At 30.7% G+C, this 23,002-nt stretch overlaps 3 protein-coding genes across 5 annotated transcripts in view; all 3 read right to left on the bottom strand.

Moving 5' to 3' along the window:
* LOC111636806 (adenylate kinase 2, mitochondrial-like) overlaps nt 1-8,602 on the bottom strand; it is a 24,864-nt gene extending 16,262 nt beyond the window's left edge. Inside the window, exon 1 of one of the 2 annotated variants that reach the window (XM_023382144.1) lies at nt 8,549-8,602. The gene's annotated coding sequence lies outside the window, so the exon portion shown is untranslated. Of the gene's footprint in view, nt 1-3,635; nt 4,270-8,548 lie in introns of those variants that run through there. The other variant, XM_023382143.1, reaches the window with a different exon arrangement.
* LOC111636805 (adenylate kinase 2, mitochondrial-like) lies at nt 4,529-22,690 on the bottom strand. 2 transcript variants are annotated; one of them, XM_023382142.1, is made up of 5 exons: nt 22,586-22,690; nt 12,042-12,087; nt 8,349-8,539; nt 7,990-8,157; nt 4,529-5,211 (listed from the first exon to the last, which is right to left on the bottom strand). In XM_023382142.1, the coding sequence occupies exons 1-5, from the start codon at nt 22,676-22,678 to the stop codon at nt 4,990-4,992; spliced, it is 720 nt and encodes a 239-aa protein (XP_023237910.1). In that variant the 5' UTR covers nt 22,679-22,690; the 3' UTR covers nt 4,529-4,989. The 2 variants fall into 2 exon arrangements, with proteins under 2 accessions (XP_023237910.1, XP_023237909.1); XM_023382141.1 differs by lacking the exon at nt 22,586-22,690 and adding an exon at nt 19,346-19,521 and having other exon boundaries at nt 4,540-5,211.
* On the bottom strand, nt 22,261-23,002 carry LOC111636808 (calmodulin-like). Its single transcript, XM_023382145.1, has 2 exons — nt 22,739-23,002; nt 22,261-22,529 (listed from the first exon to the last, which is right to left on the bottom strand). Exons 1-2 carry the CDS (start codon nt 23,000-23,002, stop codon nt 22,344-22,346), a joined length of 450 nt encoding a protein of 149 aa, XP_023237913.1. The 3' UTR covers nt 22,261-22,343.

The following is a 23,002-nucleotide window of genomic DNA, read 5'->3' as shown; positions in this document are numbered from 1 at the left end:
TTTAGAAAGTTTTAATTGTTTAACATGTCCTTTTAATATTAGAACCAATGAAACTAGAATATACACTAATTATAGTCTCATTTACCCCACTTAACGTTATGAAATTGGTTATTATGATTGGTTGAGGAGAGCCCAAAAGTGATTACAGTAAGCAAAGTTCATTGTTTTCTATGTTTTGCGATGGTGCACTTTTCCTAAAGACGGACTTATCACACTGGATCAAACATTGAACAGAATGACCTTCAGACACACAATTTGCAGAATAATTCTATGTATTTATTTCATGATATACATTTTGGACATAACATCCCTCTTCGGTCCTAATACACAGATCCTTTTTTTTTTTAGAATTTGTAGGTGTGTGTGTACACATTATAAATTTTATAATAAAAACTTCACAACAACAAAATTCCACCAAATAAGAACATTTTAACCACGACATAAACTTGAATGAAAATTTGTACAATTCAACACAACCTCCATAAAAACTGATGAAATCATAATGAATTCACAGTAGAATTACATTCTAAAAGAATTTACTGATAACTTTCCTCTTACACATCTATATTGCTTGAGTAGGAGGGAAGTTGTTAGTAGATTTAAAAAAAAATGATCTGTGTATTAGGACCGAAGAGGGATGTTATGTCCAAAATGTATATCATGAAATAAATACATAGAATTATTCTGCAAATTGTGTGTCTGAAGGTCATTCTGTTCAATGTTTGATCCAGTGTGATAAGTCCGTCTTTAGGAAAAGTGTACCATCGCAAAACATAGAAAACAATGAACTTTGCTTACTGTAATCACTTTTGGGCTCTCCTCAACCAATCATAATAACCAATTTCATAACGTTAAGTGGGGTAAATGAGACTATAATTAATGTATATTCTAGTTTCATTGGTTCTAATATTAAAAGGACATGTTAAACAATTAAAACTTTCTAAATTGAAGATTTATTAATTAATAATGATTCATCAAGTGTTCTTTCCTACAGTTTTTTTACATCATCATCTTGATCAACTAGCATATAACTGAATGCCAGTAATTCAGTAATTTAAATTACTGAGTCACAACATAATTTAATTGTAAAATGTTTTTAATTAAACATTTTACATTTAAATTATTGGTTAAGATAATGATAATCAGTAACTGATAATGACTATATGTTAAGACTAGTAACACAAAAAAAAACTGGGTTTATTGTCCCTGAAAACTTCTCCAGTAAAAAGTAAAGAGTGGAGGTGGTAGTCAGTGCCTTTGACCCCGTGATAGTAATCCTTTAAACCAAATATCATCATTCCAGGGGTCAGAGTAGTTTGTCTGGTGACCAGAGGTTTGAATAAAACAAGAAAAAGCATGACAAAGGGGATGCATAAAATCTGTTGGTCAGGAAGACAAGTTGACATGAGGACATGCCTCAGTGATTCCAGTAAAGAAACTTCTCCAAGAAAGGGAGAAGAATAGACAGCTTGAGTCTAGAACTTGGAACTAATATGGAATCTGATCACGCGATCACAGTCAGGGTCTTGAAATATGACAATAAACTAAATAATATTTAAATACTTTCTTCAAGTCTAGAAGTGTGTTTCTCACCTTTACAAATCCCTCCAATGCCCTGATAACAATTCTTATGAACTCTCACTGAACACGATGAACATAATATTGTGCGCGATTCATTCAGATCGCATATATGAACAGAACAANGGAACTAATATGGAATCTGATCACGCGATCACAGTCAGGGTCTTGAAATATGACAATAAACTAAATAATATTTAAATACTTTCTTCAAGTCTAGAAGTGTGTTTCTCACAGATCTGAGAAAAACAGATTATATAAACATACACACTTTTGAATATTATAACAATTTATGTGGAGAAAACCAACTGCAGGGAACATAATTATTCCACAAGCAAAAAACTTTCAAGGAATATTTTATAACATTTCCCAGAAAAGCTCTTTTTATAAGCTTTTCTATAATATGGTTGAGAAACACTAAGTAATATAAATGGACAATTAAGAGAAAATGGTACATATATATGTAGGAATATAAAACTAAAGAACAATGAACAATTATTTTATTGTAACATTGTCACAATGCTGAGCTGAAATTTTTAATCGTATTTTTAATTTATTTCAAATTCTGATTGAAATATATGCTTTCCACCTCATATTAGTACTGTAATGTCTTGTCCCCATACATCGTACTTTTCCTGTTAGATAAATGACTGGCATGACTATTCTAACTGCTTTTAAGGGAAATTTTTGAAATGAACTAACATGACCTCTGGTTTGTATCAGAAGTTTGCATGTAGTTAAATTAGAGCCTTCTGCCCCTAAAGTTTCCATATCTAGTCTTGTCTTTCATCTATCTAACTCCATTTTTGACATTAAGGAGACAGATGACAGTGAGAATTTATAGGTCTATAGTGGAAACTTTTTCAAATTGCAGCCCAATTATGTATTATAGGAGTATTTTATTTACTGAGTAATTACCTACAGGTATTATTATAATAATAAACCAACTCTTTACATTGTTATTTATTCACTCAACTTGTCAGTTTGACTTTGTAGATATCAATAAATCTATATCATTTTTCATTATACTTTTGAAACATTGCCAATTTTCTTTATGTAACAATTCTGATTGAATAAGGCTAATGTAAAAATGATTGCTTTCTTTCCTCTGTTTCCCACAACAACGAAAAAAACACTCCAAAAAGATAGAGCTGCCAGAATACTTAGCAAAAGAGAAACAATAGAAAATAATATTAGGTTGCTGAAACTTTTTAGCACAATATACCAAACAAGAAGCTAAATGAATGAAAAGAAGGGGTTGAAATTTTTGTAATAATTTTCTTGAGTAATAATAGTGTAATTTCCTAAAATTAAGATAACTTATTAGAAGTTATTAGTGTTAATTCTTTATTTCCAAGTTAGAATTGCTGGTTTTAGCAACAGCACAGGCTCGAAACTTCTCAAGTTTAAGGAAGACAAAGTATTCAACCAATTACCGCCAGAAAAATCGCATTCAGATTCTACTTGTCGTCCTACAGCAATATTTCTTTTAGTTTTCCCTATCCATTTTGATGTTAGAAAGGACATTTTATCACTAAATAAGGACAGAAGGACACTGCAACTGAAGTAAGGACTGTCCTTACCAAATAAGGACAGATGTAAACTCTAGATTTAGGTCAGATTTAAACTTTGATTCCTCAAAGCAGTGAGCAGTATCACATCTGATCGGCATAAATAAAACTTATTGCCTGCTAAATAAGCGATAATATTAAGTGTACGTCTGTTATAAATTTTGAAATTGGAAATATATCGGTAATAAAAATATATCTTTCGAATAATATAGCACTTATATTAAAGATAAACATTTGTGAATTATTAATACTTATTGTAATATAAATTATCTCCTTGACAATTTTCACATTAAACTATTTTTTGTCTTTGCATAATACTTATTCATTGTATTTAATAAATTTTACACAAATTATATAAGTTTAATAAATAATTAACATAAATAATTTTAAATTTGCATTTAAAGTTTTAGAATTTAATATCTAGCCAATAAAACATTTTAAACAAACAAAAAAATTTAATTCTACATTTCATATTAAAATTATTACCTGTAGCCAAATGACAGACATTATAATAATCTCTCAATTTGGGAGCCTGTATTTAAAGCAATTTAAATCAATAAAATAAAAATTAATAACAAAAATCAAAAAATTAAAGATTTGCTTTCTTTTAACATGTTATCTAATTCAATTTTCTTTTTATATAACTACACAGATATTTATAATTAATTCATTAATTCCCACTTTTTCAGTCGCCTTTCTACATGGTAGAGTCAGAAATAAAACTGAATTTTTAACATAGCTTTATTACATTAATAGTTTTAAGTATTTACAGAGTACCTTCAAAATAAGCACCTCTTGTAGCTACGTACTTCCCCCAATGTTCACACCATTTATTAAAACAGTCTTGCAATCCATTCTTCGTTAACTCTGAGTGCGAAAGTGTAATCCACGGCATTTTTCTGCCATTTTAAGCCGACTCTTAAGTTTTTATTTTGGCACAAACTTTCGTCTCTTTACCAAAATGAAAGCTATACTGAATGGTTGCAGATTTTGCAGAATCAGGAAAAAACAATGTGACGAAAAATCTTAAAAGACATTCGTAAACATTTGCTGGCAGAAACGTGTAGCTGCTGAAGTGTTTACTTCAGTCTTCTGTAAATCCTCCAATGACTAATAAAGTTATATTAAAACTTTAGTTTATTTTTTACTCTACCACTTATATGAAGAAGTCTTTCAAATTATTTATATTTGCAATATATAAATTAATAGACTGGCATTTTATTAATAATTAATGCATTTTGAAACCAAAAACATTAATAATCCTGTATACGTATAGAAGGNACAAAATATTTCAACAGAATTATCAAAATTAAATAATTGAATATGTTATTACAGACAGCAGCTTTATCCTGCACAGAGTATAAACACAATAAACAACATACTTTTCTGAATAACAATATTTCTTTATTTTTTTCTTTTAATGTTTTAAATTGTTAAATCAATAATTATATACTAACAGAAATTTATAATAATTGATTAACAGTAACCTATAGACTAATATTTTTTGCCATAATTGAAGAGCGCAAACAGTAATTAAAATTTATGAAAAATCTGCCATATTTACAAAAATTTTTGTTTATAAATTTAACATTGAAACAATATAATATTTTTTTTATTTAAAAACTTTGAACTTTTTAATAAAAAAATTATATTAAAAAAACTCATTAAATTGTCAAATTGTAAAGAAATAATTTTATAATGTATAATTTTGTAAAAACCAATCATCGTGTCAATATTAACCTTGTTATAATAATAATTATTATATTTTGTAAAGTATTTCCAATGAAAGAGTATAATTTTGTACCAAATATATATAAGAAAATTATTATTATTATTATTATTATACAAAGAAAACTAAATCTTTAGTCTTTGCTTTAGAAAAAGCTAGCTGTATCTGAGAAAATACTAAATTAGGATTTTGGTCTGCATTTATTTGTGTATGTAAGTGTTTTTTGGAATAATAATCTACTAATGGTTGAGTTTGTTTATGATAGGAGTCTAATCTTTTCTTCAGAGCTGTAACGTTATCATCCGATCTTCGTATTAGAGGCTCACCAGTAATCTACAACAAATTTATAATTTTAAAATTCATTTTACTTAAAATTGTGTGTGTAAAGATTTTATAAAAATAAGTAAATCTTATGAATAGGAAAATTAATTGTGTATGCTACAAAACTTTAGGTAGTGATTAGGCAGTTTCAATTCCTTCTTAGAGATATAGATCAGTGGCAAGAAATGGCAAAATTCTTGTAAAATTTGTACCAGTTGTTAGTAGCAAACATCATATCTTTTTTGGATGGGAATCTAATCAACAACATTTCATTAAAGTTAGTCTCTCTTATTTGGAAGTATGATTCATACACCCAATTTCTCCTTGGCCCAGTTATTAATTCATATAGAACTCTCAATCTATTTTAGTATTATCTGGTGTATATGTCGTAGGCAAATTTGATAATCAGGCTCATTGTACCTGATTTTCCACCGTCATTTTACAATGAACCTGGCAAATAGGAAAATCATTATGTATTTGCTATTCAGTGTAAAATTACTTAGGCATTTTGTAATCAGCCCACAGAGCTTTAAGCAATTAAGAAAGTGAACTTAAGTTGGTTCAATTAGCCCGATTGATTCTAGGCTTATTGTAATATTCTGAAGACACAAAAGACTTATTAGACAAACAGCAGACAGATGTCTAAGAAAGATTATTATTGTAAAGTAACCTTAAAATAATTAACATAATACAACATAATGATAAAAGAAATTAATAATATAAATCAGGGATATCCAACCTTTTTTCCTAATGGGCCAAATTAGAAATTTACATATACTCCGCGGGCCAAAAAGGTACTTTATATAAATATATGCTTTTAAAACGTTCAAAACGTGAATATCAAATTTTAATAACAAATACTGTATATATAATTACATAAAATACTGTATTATTGACAGTAAAAAAAATTATACTCACACAATATAAAAATAAATTCAATGCGATTTTTTGACATTGTGTTCCTTTTATAATATTGTCAATATCTGCTTTTATTGCACGTCTTAATTCTAAGACTGTTAGTTTAATGGGAATCATCCAACCTATGTCTTTCAGCAGTTTTTATGTTTTTCATGCATGAAAAGAATTGTTCACAACAGTATGTTATTCTTGTGAAGTAGTACAGTTTTCTAGCATCAATTACCTCATTACGACATCAAAGTGTATCCAGTGAAACAAGAATAATTTTTACAACATACTTTACCAAAATAAATGAAAATGTTCCTAAAAAATTTAGGGTGCAGCCTGCAGGTTGGACATCCCTGATATAAATTAATAATGAAGAATAATGAATAATAATTTTAATTGGAAAAAATAATGATTAATTACAATATATACAAAGCTTGAATATACTCATATGTGATATGACAATGAATAATATGGAGTAACACTGTTATATCAAAAATTAATAATACTGAACTTTTATGAAAATAATATTAAATTTCTAGAAGACTTTTGTTCAAAGTTAATTGTTAAAAAAATAGTATAATAATTAGTAAAAATGAAAAATACTGATTTACAGTTTCACTTAGGGCACAAACATTCCATTTATTTATTTGCACATGATGAACTGCTGTGAAATTTTGATGTGCACAATTGATTTACCTTCTTACATGTGAACTTTTTTTTTTTTGACACTATGCACTTACAACTGGCAAATCCTTGTCCACCAAATTTTGATTCTTTCCCCACAGCTTCACATAGAGATACATATTTTTCTGGAATGTCTTCAAGAATTTGCATCCCAGAAATCTGGAAATCACTTCTACTGAAACAGGTCTTAATTATGCCACCCTTTGTTCTAATTTGATAAACATTTTTTGCAAGAAGAATTTTTCCTATTACATTTTGGCAGTCTAATGGCCTTGGTCAACCTTTCGAATGTTCAATAAAGTCCCCAACTTCAACTGTTTTTAGTTTATTTGTAATAATTTCAATCATTTTTCTGCTGCTCTTTTCTGGCCTCTGTGTTATTTTTGACGTTCCTCTGCAATTTTTCTTGTCTTTTGAAAGTGTTGCAAACATAAATGTCACTAATGTCTTTACAAATCCCTCCAATGCCCTGATAACAATTCTTATGAACTCTCACTGAACACGATGAACATAATATTGTGCGCGATTCATTCAGATCGCATATATGAACAGAACAAGTCTTTCTCAAAACAGATTACTTTTTTCTAACCTCAAAAACATAATCTGTTTATAAGTAGAGGAACACTTGTATCCATTTCATCTTATGAAATTTGAGACTCATACTTGCATCGCATTATAACAGAGTTGAGCTATATATATACTGTATTTCATTTACGAGTAAAACCTCTGAATAGTTTACAGTTTACAGTAATACAGTTTAGAGGGCTATTTTGAATTATCCATACTTTCCACTTTTACATGAACACTTGTGCACTAATTAGCATGGATAATTGGGAGTTTGGTATATGTGAAAAAGAAAGGTAAAGTTATTTCTTTTCATACACTGCAAGAGCACTTGGCATCAGCAGCATGTAAACTACTTCAATGAATGTCAGCTATCAATAAATGATGATGATGTTAGGCAGAAATTGTTCTAATGAAAAGTATAAAATTGGCGTTTACATTCTATGGGATCATTCCTGGATACTCATCAAAAAGAGAGCTAAGTTGATTAATTATTAAATATAACAAGTAGGCTACATATAAAAAATATAATGGGGACATTCATCAAAGTGTGAATCCTGTGCTGTTCTGTACAGTTGTAAAATATTGTATAATCTGTCTCAATAAAAATATCACATTCTAAAATAAGTTACTTACATCATCGACCATATGTTTCTTTGGTGGATTAAATTCTTCATGATAACTTCTACCACTTGGAACATGAATTAATCTTCCAGTGATACGACGAACAAGCACCGAATCATCAATACTAAATTCTATAACCGAATCTAATTTTGAATTACGTTTCTCCAACAGTTCATCCAACTAAAAATAAATTTTGTAAAAATGAGAACCGTAAATCGTTTTATGGCATATTTTTTTTACCCTTAAAATTAAACTTGAATAAACTATTTTATTTTCATTAATTTTATTATGACAAAAATTCTATTTTAATTGCATTTCATTGGCTACTTAAAATCATATTATACGAACAATGAAAGTTTTAATTTACTTGCCTTTTCTGCTTGAACAACAGTCCTTGGAAACCCATCCAATAAAAATCCATTTTGACAATCGGACTTATCCAAGTTTCTGTTTATTAAATCTGTAACTAAATCATCGCTAACTAATTTTCCATCGTCCATTACTTTTTTTAACGTTTTTCCTAAATCAGATCCCGATGCTACTTCGGCTCGAAGCATATCACCTGTAAAATTTTTTACTAGTAATTATTTTTAAAATAATTAAAACATTTAAATTTAAGATAATAAACTCAAAGTTAGGAACAACTTTTTCGCAAAAATTATATCTAAAAAAAAATTACTGATCTTTATAAAATTACAGAAGTAATTACATATAAAAATATCATTTAACTAAAAGTTAATCATAAAATAAGAAATGTATAATGTCTAAAACTTAATACAATGAACTTCTGATTGCTTTTTTCCATTGTCCTATTTTGCATGTTTTCTCATAGCGCACTTTTCCTAAAAGACGGACTTATCACACTGGACCAAACAAGAAACGGAATGACCTTCAGAAATGTAATTTGCAGAATAATTTTATGTATTTATTTCATGATACACATTTTGGACATAACATCCCTCTTCGGTCCTAATACACAGATCCTTTTTTTTTTTAGAATTTGTAGGCGTGTGTGTACACATTATAAATTTTATAATAAAAACTTCACAACAACAAAATTCCACCAAATAAGAACATTTTAACCACGACATAAACTTGAATGAAAATTTGTACAATTCAACACAACCTCCATAAAAACTGATGAAATCATAATGAATTCACAGTAGAATTACATTCTAAAAGAATTTACTGATAACTTTCCTCTTACACATCTATATTGCTTGAGTAGGAGGGAAGTTGTTAGTAGATTTAAAAAAAAATGATCTGTGTATTAGGACCGAAGAGGGATGTTATGTCCAAAATGTATATCATGAAATAAATACATAGAATTATTCTGCAAATTGTGTGTCTGAAGGTCATTCTGTTCAATGTTTGATCCAGTGTGATAAGTCCGTCTTTAGGAAAAGTGTACCATCGCAAAACATAGAAAACAATGAACTTTGCTTACTGTAATCACTTTTGGGCTCTCCTCAACCAATCATAATAACCAATTTCATAACGTTAAGTGGGGTAAATGAGACTATAATTAGTGTATATTCTAGTTTCATTGGTTCTAATATTAAAAGGACATGTTAAACAATTAAAACTTTCTAAATTGAAGATTTATTAATTAATAATGATTCATCAAGTGTTCTTTCCTACAGTTTTTTTACATCATCATCTTGATCAACTAGCATATAACTGAATGCCAGTAATTCAGTAATTTAAATTACTGAGTCACAACATAATTTAATTGTAAAATGTTTTTAATTAAACATTTTACATTTAAATTATTGGTTAAGATAATGATAATCAGTAACTGATAATGACTATATGTTAAGACTAGTAACACAAAAAAAAACTGGGTTTATTGTCCCTGAAAACTTCTCCAGTAAAAAGTAAAGAGTGGAGGTGGTAGTCAGTGCCTTTGACCCCGTGATAGTAATCCTTTAAACCAAATATCATCATTCCAGGGGTCAGAGTAGTTTGTCTGGTGACCAGAGGTTTGAATAAAACAAGAAAAAGCATGACAAAGGGGATGCATAAAATCTGTTGGTCAGGAAGACAAGTTGACATGAGGACATGCCTCAGTGATTCCAGTAAAGAAACTTCTCCAAGAAAGGGAGAAGAATAGACAGCTTGAGTCTAGAACTTGGAACTAATATGGAATCTGATCACGCGATCACAGTCAGGGTCTTGAAATATGACAATAAACTAAATAATATTTAAATACTTTCTTCAAGTCTAGAAGTGTGTTTCTCACAGATCTGAGAAAAACAGATTATATAAACATACACACTTTTGAATATTATAACAATTTATGTGGAGAAAACCAACTGCAGGGAACATAATTATTCCACAAGCAAAAAACTTTCAAGGAATATTTTATAACATTTCCCAGAAAAGCTCTTTTTATAAGCTTTTCTATAATATGGTTGAGAAACACTAAGTAATATAAATGGACAATTAAGAGAAAATGGTACATATATATGTAGGAATATAAAACTAAAGAACAATGAACAATTATTTTATTGTAACATTGTCACAATGCTGAGCTGAAATTTTTAATCGTATTTTTAATTTATTTCAAATTCTGATTGAAATATATGCTTTCCACCTCATATTAGTACTGTAATGTCTTGTCCCCATACATCGTACTTTTCCTGTTAGATAAATGACTGGCATGACTATTCTAACTGCTTTTAAGGGAAATTTTTGAAATGAACTAACATGACCTCTGGTTTGTATCAGAAGTTTGCATGTAGTTAAATTAGAGCCTTCTGCCCCTAAAGTTTCCATATCTAGTCTTGTCTTTCATCTATCTAACTCCATTTTTGACATTAAGGAGACAGATGACAGTGAGAATTTATAGGTCTATAGTGGAAACTTTTTCAAATTGCAGCCCAATTATGTATTATAGGAGTATTTTATTTACTGAGTAATTACCTACAGGTATTATTATAATAATAAACCAACTCTTTACATTGTTATTTATTCACTCAACTTGTCAGTTTGACTTTGTAGATATCAATAAATCTATATCATTTTTCATTATACTTTTGAAACATTGCCAATTTTCTTTATGTAACAATTCTGATTGAATAAGGCTAATGTAAAAATGATTGCTTTCTTTCCTCTGTTTCCCACAACAACGAAAAAAACACTCCAAAAAGATAGAGCTGCCAGAATACTTAGCAAAAGAGAAACAATAGAAAAAAATATTAGGTTGCTGAAACTTTTTAGCACAATATACCAAACAAGAAGCTAAATGAATGAAAAGAAGGGGTTGAAATTTTTGTAATAATTTTCTTGAGTAATAATAGTGTAATTTCCTAAAATTAAGATAACTTATTAGAAGTTATTAGTGTTAATTCTTTATTTCCAAGTTAGAATTGCTGGTTTTAGCAACAGCACAGGCTCGAAACTTCTCAAGTTTAAGGAAGACAAAGTATTCAACCAATTACCGCCAGAAAAATCGCATTCAGATTCTACTTGTCGTCCTACAGCAATATTTCTTTTAGTTTTCCCTATCCATTTTGATGTTAGAAAGGACATTTTATCACTAAATAAGGACAGAAGGACACTGCAACTGAAGTAAGGACTGTCCTTACCAAATAAGGACAGATGTAAACTCTAGATTTAGGTCAGATTTAAACTTTGATTCCTCAAAGCAGTGAGCAGTATCACATCTGATCGGCATAAATAAAACTTATTGCCTGCTAAATAAGCGATAATATTAAGTGTACGTCTGTTATAAATTTTGAAATTGGAAATATATCGGTAATAAAAATATATTTTTCAAATAATATAGCACTTATATTAAAGATAAACATTTGTGAATTATTAATACTTATTGTAATATAAATTATCTCCTTGACAATTTTCACATTAAACTATTTTTTGTCTTTGCATAATACTTATTCATTGTATTTAATAAATTTTACACAAATTATATAAGTTTAATAAATAATTAACATAAATAATTTTAAATTTGCATTTAAAGTTTTAGAATTTAATATCTAGCCAATAAAACATTTTAAACAAACAAAAAAATTTAATTCTACATTTCATATTAAAATTATTACCTGTAGCCAAATGACAGACATTATAATAATCTCTCAATTTGGGAGCCTGTATTTAAAGCAATTTAAATCAATAAAATAAAAATTAATAACAAAAATCAAAAAATTAAAGATTTGCTTTCTTTTAACATGTTATCTAATTCAATTTTCTTTTTATATAATTTATATAATTCATTAATTCCCACTTTTTCAGTCGCCTTTCTACATGGTAGAGTCAGAAATAAAACTGAATTTTTAACATAGCTTTATTACATTAATAGTTTTAAGTATTTACAGAGTACCTTCAAAATAAGCACCTCTTGTAGCTACGTACTTCCCCCAATGTTCACACCATTTATTAAAACAGTCTTGCAATCCATTCTTCGTTAACTCTGAGTGCGAAAGTGTAATCCACGGCATTTTTCTGCCATTTTAAGCCGACTCTTAAGTTTTTATTTTGGCACAAACTTTCGTCTCTTTACCAAAATGAAAGCTATACTGAATGGTTGCAGATTTTGCAGAATCAGGAAAAAACAATGTGACGAAAAATCTTAAAAGACATTCGTAAACATTTGCTGGCAGAAACGTGTAGCTGCTGAAGTGTTTACTTCAGTCTTCTGTAAATCCTCCAATGACTAATAAAGTTATATTAAAACTTTAGTTTATTTTTTACTCTACCACTTATATGAAGAAGTCTTTCAAATTATTTCTATTTGCAATATATAAATTAATAGACTGGCATTTTATTAATAATTAATGCATTTTGAAACCAAAAACATTAATAATCCTGTATACGTATAGAAGGATAACATGCTGAAAGATTACCTAAAGATTAAACAATTAGAGAACTTATTTTTAAATTAATAAATTTCATATATAAATAATTCATAATACAATTTACTGCAATAAAAATTACTTAATTTATAGTTATAAATATAAACATACAAAAAACTAGAGCACAATTTTAAATAGCCAAACATGTTTAAAAACTGGATTATTTTCTGGCATAAATTAATTTCTAATTAATTACATTATAGAATTTAGCCTGAAAACAAAAGGTTAAACCTATCTTCAAGCAAAATTTCATAATTTAATTAATTAACAATTAGTTTAATTGTAATCCAAAAATAATATGGCTTTTAAATATGTTTGAGGTTACATTTAAAAATAGTATATTGTCAAAATTTTTAAAAAAAAAACATTTATAAAATTTATTAAAATTCATATAAAATTTAATTTGAATTATCAGAAAATAAAAATTATTATATTTATAAATTAATCTAATTTCGAGATTTAAGGAAAAATCAAGAGGATTCGAATGACTGATAATTCTGCAACGATTATAGTTAGCTAATAAACAAACAATTTTAATTGAAATAGCAACATTTTAATGAAAAAATTGCCATTTTACATTATTTCTTATAGGAATATGCAGGCAGAGCTTCATACTTTTCTTGATTTCTATTAAATTATTATTATTATTATGTTGATACCAGTTGCTGTGTACTATGCCGGACCAGTCAAGGCATAGCAACCAAAAATTAAATAAATGTCAGCGTCTGTGTGTCTGTACTCAGGAATTTCCTAATAATATAACATGTATTTAATATAGCCATCTGTAGTGTAATGTGTGTGTTTCTATTCAACAGTAATGTTCCCAGGTTTTGTGTAGTGTATGTATGGTATGACACCTGTAGATAGAACAAAAGATAAATAAGCACCCTATCCATCCTCCACAGATGCCTTATTTTCTGGGAGAGCTCTGTATACTTGCTGATTTTTTTCAGTGCATGTGTTTTGTATGAATGTTTGGAATGAATATGTCTATAACATATGTGATTTTATTGTGTTTGTCAATGAGTAAGACGTCTGTGATTATGGCTCTGTCGTAGTGCATTTTGTTTTCCAATAATGTCTGTGGAATGTATTTGTAGTATGGTTCATAGATGTCTAATAACTTGTATTTGTTTGCAAGCTTTGATGTATTATATTTGCTACTTGATTATGTCTGTGTAAATAAAATGTCTGTGCCAAGAGCTTGCAACCAGAAGTGATGTATTGTATAGTTTCTGGCATGATGTGACATTTTCTGCATTTATTATTGTTTCTTTTTACAAATTTACATAAATGCAATAAATTCTTTTAACATCTTATTGCTATTGTTTAAAGTTGGAAGCTTTGCTTGATGGAGGCACTAAGAGAGATTTCAGAACAGGAATTATCTAGGTGTTTTGAACAATAGAAAAAACATTTGGACAATTGCTAATGGAGAGTATTTTGAAGGAGATTAAAATATGAAGTTGTTAAAATAAATACAATTATTTCTGAATTTTTCCCCATTATTTTTGAATTTCCACCAAGTATATCTGAAAAATATTCATTGCTGTTACCATCCTGCTCCAATTTAAACCCACAAATATTGTCATCCATCCTTCACAAGAAGTCTGAGATGTCTGGTTTCTGATACCAAAAGATCTCATCAATTTACCTTTAATATAATAATGGGAATATTTTCCTTCCCAAGTAACATTTCACTAATTTAGATAGCAATCCAATCACATAGCAGTCTACAGGAATGTCTTTTACCTATATGCAGTACTTTCAAAGAAGAAAAAGGAATAGCAGCATATCGAGTCAGCTAACTCAAATATGTCATCTGAGCTTGCCAGCTCCTGGAGTGGTGCAGAGAAGTAAATCCCTTGTGACAGAAAAACAGAGAAAGTTTAACCAAGGGCTATAGTCTCAAAGTATGCAGCAACAGCTATTGGACAACATTCAACATTCAGTTCATTATCATACTAAAATGTGCTTGCTTATTAAGAGAGAGCATTTTTAATAACTGCTTCATTATCAAACCTAGTCAGGCAGCTTGTTTTGATAAAGTACTTTTGCTCTTGTTAACATGCAGCATGTATCTGCTTATTATTCAATTGTTAATAATTGAAATGATCACATAAAAGTGCTGTCTTATTAAACCATAGTAAATAGAAGAGAACTTTCTGTACATTTACACAAAATCCTTTCTTGCCTCCTGTTTAGCTGACCTTTTGAAATGTCCTGTCTATATAATATATATATAATCTTTTGTTTTAGAGGAAAAAATATTAATTAAAGAAGAGCAGTATTCCATTCAGATTTTATAGCTTTTTGAATAGCATTTGATGTATCAAAACCTATATATTGTATATAGATTCATTTACTTCATCTGTTCCATTAGCAATTGTAAATGTATGTTATAATCTTTACATATTACAAAGACAATATTTTATTTAAATGAAATAATGACATTACTGGTATTTTGAAAAATGAGTGATGATTCAACTTTTATACTCATTTCCTGAAACATTTCTGATGTCCAATTAAAATAATTTCAAAACATCATTTTTTCAATAATTTATTTAAATAACGTTTAAATAATAATATGAATAGTTCTATAAACAGTGAAAGTCTTTTAACCCCTCTTCAAATGTACACTTTGGAGTTAATTAAAGAATAATTATAAACATGTTGAATTCAGCTTATAAAGGATATTACACATTAATAATACAGTTCCCTGTAGAGCAGCAATAGCCAACTGGTGGTCTGCGAGAAAATTTTGGTCATCCATGGAAGAATTTGGATATTGATCAACTGAAGGTTATGCTAAGTATTACAAAAGAAATGCAAAGTGCTTAGTTGATTTTTATTTGAATCTAAAACCAAACAAAAATGACTGTTATCAATAAATAATGTGAATAAATCAATAAATAAAGTGTGACTTTACCCTTCATGGAAAAGAGTCAAGAAGTCATAAACTTATTTCAAACAAGCAACAACAAATTTCACAGTAATTTATAATTAAACAAGTGAATTTCATATTAATAAAGTAAAATAAAACTTGTAAGGTTTAAAAAATATATCACAATAGTGGTCCACGGTATTCAAAATTGTGAGTTTAGTAGTTCATAAGGTCGGCAACCACTGCTATGAGAAGTTTAGCATTCCTATTGAAAGTTAAAGTACTGTACTTATCTTTTTCACATTTTTTCATTATCACCAATATTATCATCTTCAACCACACAATGAATACAAAATGTTTTCCATCTGTGGTTATAGGTTCAAAAACATTAGATTTAACCTGAGCTGTCTTAGCTATTTTGTATCTCGTATCTTTTGTTGGTTTTTTAATACTAAAAATTTAGAATTAGCTAATACAGAATTGTATTCAAATATAAATTTATAAAAAGAAAATCAACAATACTCAGTGATATGCAAAAAAATATCACAAAGTAGGGAAATCATCATAAAATAAGATCTTGCATTATAGGAGACTCTTACAATGCAAGATAAGTGGTTAATGTTCCTATTAGGAGCTTAATATAAAGTAAATAAAAAAACAGGAGTCCAAATTTATCAATTTTTAAAAATTTCAACTCCTCTAGTAACAAATTTGCATCCAACTGAGACTCCACAGTCCTAGTACACATTTATGACAGTGGGTTTTTTTCCTGCATACAATTGCAACATATGTAAATCTGTGTTACCACTCACTCACTTGTCTTAACATTGTGTTTTCATCATACACAAAAGCAGTTCCTGGTAAATTTGGCTGAATTTTTTTTTTTTTGCTAAAGGGCTGTTCTATTTCTCTGCTCCTCCAGCATACACACACATTCAGAATTTCAGCCGTGATCAACAACTTGTTCTGCCATCCACAAGGAAGCCATGAGAACTATCAACAGGTCATTCTATAGGTAAATAATTGCAGTTTTTAATGTATTTATTGATTTTAACATACCACTTGCTTTTTCAGTTAATGAGCATTTATAAGGCTACTTAACAATCATACCAATGTTTATTTAGCATATGATGAAATTTCATAAACCATAAAAAGTGAGTTATTTTATCTATTGAATGATATATAAAAATTCAAATACAAACTTCCCTCAGAGTGGTATATCAAAGTCCTGAATTCACTTGATAGCATCTGGAACTGCAGTGAGGAAGCTATCTAATGTCTATCTAATAAATGCATGTAAAAAGGCAGTCCTTAACAAGACAAAGAGAGTTTAGTTCACATTCTTATAGTCATAAAATGGAATTTAATACAAACTCATTTATATAGGTTGGAAGTTTTTCTGCTGTGCCCATAGAAAATGCAATTAAGTTCACCTAGCATGGAAAATCAAAACCTGACAGGCTTGGTAGTGAGATCAGTGATATATACATTACCATGAGGTGAAGCAGATCATTCATCTTACCAAGCAGCCATGAGGATATAAAGATTAACTCATTTCAATGGTTGTTTTCCATAAAAGACAATTTCAATCTGATCTAAACAAATTAGTGAATACCTGTATACTTGTACATGGAGAGAACTGTTTTTTTAAAATACTAGACCAGAGCCAGAACTGTGCAATAGATGAGGCAGAGAGGCCTTGGATTAAATTAGAAAGAATATAAAAAGTCATTATAATGTTTATAGAAATATAACTACATTAGCACTGTTCTTAGGCCTGTTTCAAGGACCAAAATTATTTCGAACAATTCTAATCATAGCCTAGCTAAGGCATGGCTTGTAATTGAGGTGGGATGGTGTTAAAGAGCATTAGAAGCCAAGAGAATACAGGGACCTTGTAAATGCCACTAAGAGTCAGATAAATTTTATCACAGTTGTGCAGGACCTTGGAGTATGTAAGTTGCACAAGAATCTCAAAAACATTCAACCAATAGAACAGGATGTACCGTTACTTGTAATAAGCTCATTTATGAGATTTTCTTTCTGATATCATAAATGACAATCTTTTCTTTCTATTACAGAGTATAATCAGTAGTAAATCTAGTAATTAAATGACTACAACTTATAATGAATCTACACACAGGAAAATCTTGCACTATCATAAACAATATTAATTGCCTTTTGTTGCTCCCACAAAATTTGATTTTTGGCACTTACAAGGTTTCCACATGAAAATACCAATGATAATAAGGCCTCTTGTATCTAGGTATCAGCAAGTGTGTACATTACTTAGCCACACATTTAAAAATAGTATTTGGCATAGAATTAAACAGGAACTAAGACTATAGTACATAGCGTTATTACAACTTTTTAATTTGGCAGCAGTATACCATAGATGTCGGTCATAGGCGAGGGATCTAATCAACATTACTCCGAGATATATATCTTGGGTTAATGTCCAGATACGTGGACCGTCATGGCGGCACTTCCTGTTTCAGCCTCGAAACCAGACGGTTTGCAGACGACGTGTCACGTGACGACACGAGCGAACGGCGGCGGCTGTCATGGCGCCTCATCGCTGATTCCAGCAAAGAAAAGGAAACAGTGGGGACGCACATTCTAACCTAACCTAACCTATTCTAATAATATAATTGGTAATAATTATGCTAATTTATTAGAATAGGTTAGGTTAGGTTAGAACGTGCGTCGGTGCATCACGTGACACGTCGTCTGCAAACCGTCTGGTTTCGAGGCTGAAACAGGAAGTGCCGCCATGACGGTCCACGTATCTGGACATTAACCATATCTTGGCGTGCTATTAAAACATAAACTTTGTTAAAATATAAACAAATCAAAACATTAAATAGAGACATTTTTAAATGTAAAAAAAGTGTCTTCAATGTTCTACAGAAAAATATGGAAGTTCAACTGCAAAGTGTTTCTGCCAGACATCAAAAACTGACGATGCTAACTCATAGTTGACGTTAAATTCCATTTAACAGGTTCGACATTAGTCCAACATAGTTACAAGGCAGAGGAATTCATCGCAGAAGTAATAAGAAGGACAGAGATTTGAATCATTGGAGACTACGAACATACTATTTAAGTGTCATTTTACTACACTGCACACCATTACGAATTGTTCCACAGGTTGCCAACCCTCTAATAAATAACAAACTGTTTGTTTGAGAAACCAGTGCCAAAACATGGTGACAGTACTGATAATTATTTTTGTTTTTAATTAACCAAACAAATGATTGACATTACTGCAATCATTTGATAAACAAAATCTTGATATTGACATTCATATTGAAAAACAAGAGTCGACCCCCCCTATAACACTGTTGATTATTCCGTTTTATATGAATTCCATGTTGTACGAGTCACTTAGATTTTACAAATACGTGTGCCATGCTGCGAACGGTTCACGTATTTGTAAAAATCAAAGTGACTCGTACAACATGAAATTCATATAAAACGAAATAATCAACAGTGTTATATGGGGATCGACTGTACTTGGCAAGGCGAAAATACCATAAACATAAGAACATATTCAGTCGTTGCTGATTACAGATTTTGATAAATTTATATAATGAAGTGTAATTCAGACCTGCGTCCCTTTACCAGCTCCAGGTGGCCCGAGTAGGACTGCATTAATTCCTTTCGCGTGCGACTCGTTTGCTGTTTGAGTTGAAGGAGCCATTTATTTACTTTCTATTCACCTAAGGTTATATAAAACTCTAACTACAAGATCCTGAACACGAGCTAACTAACAGCAAGCGATAAAAGGCCCTCTAGTGGTGGATATTAATTTTATCCAATTTTTTTTTTAAATATGGATTACATATTTATATTTATATAAAATATTAAATACTATTTTTAAAAATTAGCAAATTAATTAAGCATTAATAAACTTATTTTATTTTGGATTCCCTTTTTAGATCAAGTATTTGATTAACGCTTGTTTGGCTGCATTTTCTTTTCAAATTTCCATTATCGTCCGTCTGTCTGTCTAGAGTTAGATAGATTAATTATGTACGAACTTCCGATCAAACCGGAAATCACGTTATTTCAATTCAAAAATTTTCTCCCGAAAAGTGTTAGTTAGATGGTCGGCACGACTCTGTTGTTGTCGGGAAAATAATGATGTACGGGGGCAACACACTATTAATTAACATGAAGTGGAAAGAATATATTTTAAACTAAATAAATTTAAAATATGATTAGAAATTGTAGCCCGGCATTGTCGCAATAAATAATTGCTTGTTTTGCAATCAGTTTATTCAACAACATTCGTACAATAGACGGCTGAATGGCCGAGGAGATAGGGCGTTACCCTATCTCTCCGGAAGCCCGGAATCATATCTGGACGATCTAAAAAACCTAAAAATTTTTCAGAAGGTAATCCGTTCCGGTAATTGGTCCCTCATCATGTGGTCACTCCCGCTGTGGGTCTGTCCAAACCCATAATGAGACTGAAGAAAAACCTTCTTAGCGCGCACAGAGCGGAAAGTTTAAAAAAATCGTTTTACAATGACTATAATGCATTTTAACTTTTTTCATTCTTTTTCAGTATGGAATTTTATTTTCTTTATTTTTATTTCAATAAAACTTTGCACTAAAATAATCATTAAAACCTCCAAACCCTTAAAAGTCATCTCACTGTATTCGTACCATACCAAAATACTGTGCATGATAAGGCATTTAATTTAGAACAGAGACTTAGCTATGGGGCTATGAGATAGCTAAGCTTCCTCAGTTTAGTCGGCGGTGCTCATATACAGAAGGCTCGTCGTCAAAAAATTTTCTGGGGGATTCTATGGAATAAGAAAAATCGTATTATGTATATTGAAAAATAAAGTTTCATGTCTTCAAGAAAATCTTCAATTCGTGCAATACATTTAATTGTATCCTCCTTGGATACGATGTCACGATTATAACTAAAACTTCGTCAATGTCGACATGAAAATCATATTGACAATAAATTAGGGTCGGTCTTGTAAGGCGACTCTGATGTAATTATTCAGACTTCTGGACATGCTGGCTTACTTTTCTCATTCACACTATGTTCTGGGAATTGATCAGAAAACAATTCGGAAACATCCAGATCATGTATTTTAACCGATTCAATATGCACGGCAACTCCTCGTCTGTCTTTTTGCTAATTCATTTCGTCCATAGAAATATCTTGCCTTCGAGAAGCTCGGGATAGGCAGTTCAACACAATGCATGCCAATGAATCTCAGAGATGCAGCTGCATATTTTTGAAAAGTCACTAAGAATTTAATTTTTATCAAATATGCTTGAAATATCATATGAATATATTATTAAATTAACAATAGACTTAAATAATAGCCTACAGACTAGATGTCCGTTTTATGACGTCACTTAAATACGTTTTGTTATTGGTTAAAGTATTGATACAGCCGAAAGCCTAAACAAAATCAGGACAGTTCAAATATCTATTCAACTTAACCCCGACCATCTTGAAATATCACACGTGACCCCGCTCTATCTCCCTACCCTATTGACCTTTAACTACCAAAGTTTAATGGCATCAATGCCTCTTATACACAAGCTACCGTATCAAAGTTTATTTCTTAATCATTTCTTCATTTCGAGATATTAAATATTAGTTATGATTTCACAACAGACTTGAACGATCTTTGCAATTGCAGGCGTGCGACTTTAAAAGCAAAACATGTACTGTACTGTATTTCAAAAAACTCAAAAAACAAGCGATTTTTATATAATAAGGCATTTATTTTTAAAATAGTAAACTACATTTATACACTGCAAGACAATGGTATTACAGCAGTTGTTCTCAATGTTTTTCGTGTCGATGACCTTTACAATCTTACACTAATTCTCGATGACCCTTACTTCTACAAAATGGACAACTTCTCTATCAACAGGGACTTTAAGCCAATTTTTTATAAACTCATTACTATAGTACAAATACAGTATCGAAATTCAAATTTGAATTATTTCTGTAGATTCTAGATTATTAGTGTGGCACAGGCGCAGGGAGCAATACCATAGCGTAGAACTTAAAACCTGTCAGAAATAGCGTTCAAAAACGAACAAAAATATCGATTATTCCCCCCAGAAAAAAATGTTTGAAGTCAACACTGTACATAGAGCCACCTAATTCAAACTGGCCCGGGTCCTCACGAACTTATAACGCATCACCGTGGCTTCGGCTTTTGAGCAATTCAGATAAATTTTGCATTGTTACTCTCTACAAACCTCCAAAAATATACTGCACATTCAAACTCGGACTCTCGCTCCTCGTTGATTTCATCCGCACAAATTGCCAAACCGGTTTGGACCAAATTTTTCATAGTTACTATCTGCCATCCTGCGGGAAACACACGCTACATTGTAAGGAATAGAACTCAATCCTCTCCTGGAGTTCCCAGGTAACTCCGTCCATTCTTTGCTAGTAGCTTATAGAAATGTAAACCAAAAAAAGTCCTCGTAAGATCTAAAGAAAATAAACCACACGTGATATACTAACTCAAAATTACAATTTTAATGAAATTTAGGATAAATAAATAACCCTTCCGAAAGAACAAATTGGATATTCGTAATTCTAAGGAGCGGCCTCATTTTTCGGACATCATCCTGACAAATTCGGCGTAATTAATCAACCCGTCGTTATTGATGTCTGCCTCACGAATCATTTCTTCGGTCTCTTCGGCCGTCATCTTTTCGCCCAGATTCATCATGGCGTCGCGAAGTTCTTCGATATGGATGTAACCGTCGCCATCTTTGTCGAAGACCCTGAAGGCCTCGATGTGCTGATTACAGATTTTGATAAATTTATATAATGAAGTGTAATTCAGACCTGCGTCCCTTTACCAGCTCCAGGTGGCCCGAGTAGGACTGCATTAATTCCTTTCGGGTGCGACTCGTTTACTGTTTGAGTTGAAGGAGCCATTTATTTACTTTCTATTCACCNGATGTAACCGTCGCCATCTTTGTCGAAGACCCTGAAGGCCTCGATGATCTCGTTTTCGTCGTCGGCCTCCTTCATCTTCTTGGCCATCAGATTCAGGAACTCGGCAAATTCGATGCTGCCGCTTCCGTCGGTGTCCACCTCTTTGATCATGTCGTGCAATTCGGCTTGGGTGGGAGTTTGGCCCAGAGATCTCATGACGGTGCCCAGTTCTTCGGTGGTGATGTGCCCGTCGCCGTCTTTGTCGAACAGAGAAAACGCCTCTCTGAATTCGGCGATCTGTTCCTCAGTTAATTCGTTGGCCAT

The sequence above is a fragment of the Centruroides sculpturatus genome, unplaced genomic scaffold (assembly GCF_000671375.1).
Source record: "Centruroides sculpturatus isolate CEXI.00-Female unplaced genomic scaffold, Cexi_2.0 scaffold1091, whole genome shotgun sequence".
NCBI lineage: Eukaryota > Metazoa > Arthropoda > Arachnida > Scorpiones > Buthidae > Centruroides > Centruroides sculpturatus.
Note: the sequence above shows the minus strand (reverse complement) of the source record. Positions and strands in the feature narration are given on the sequence as shown.

Bases quoted from the DNA above. Each gene is read 5' to 3' on its own strand.
- LOC111636805 (XM_023382142.1), bottom strand. From the start codon at position 22,678: ATGGCTCCTTCAACTCAAACAGTAAACGAGTCGCACCCGAAAGGAATT. The intron at 8,158-8,348 runs GCAAGTAAATTA...ATTTATTTTTAG, and splicing joins CTGTTGTTCAAGCAGAAAAG to TTGGATGAACTGTTGGAGAA. The intron at 5,212-7,989 runs GTAAGTAACTTA...AATTTGTTGTAG, and splicing joins AGAAACATATGGTCGATGAT to ATTACTGGTGAGCCTCTAAT.
- LOC111636808 (XM_023382145.1), bottom strand. From the start codon at position 23,002: ATGGCCAACGAATTAACTGAGGAACAGATCGCCGAATTCAGAGAGGCG. The intron at 22,530-22,738 runs GCCTTCAGGGTC...CAGCACATCGAG, and splicing joins ACGAAAACGAGATCATCGAG to GCCTTCAGGGTCTTCGACAA.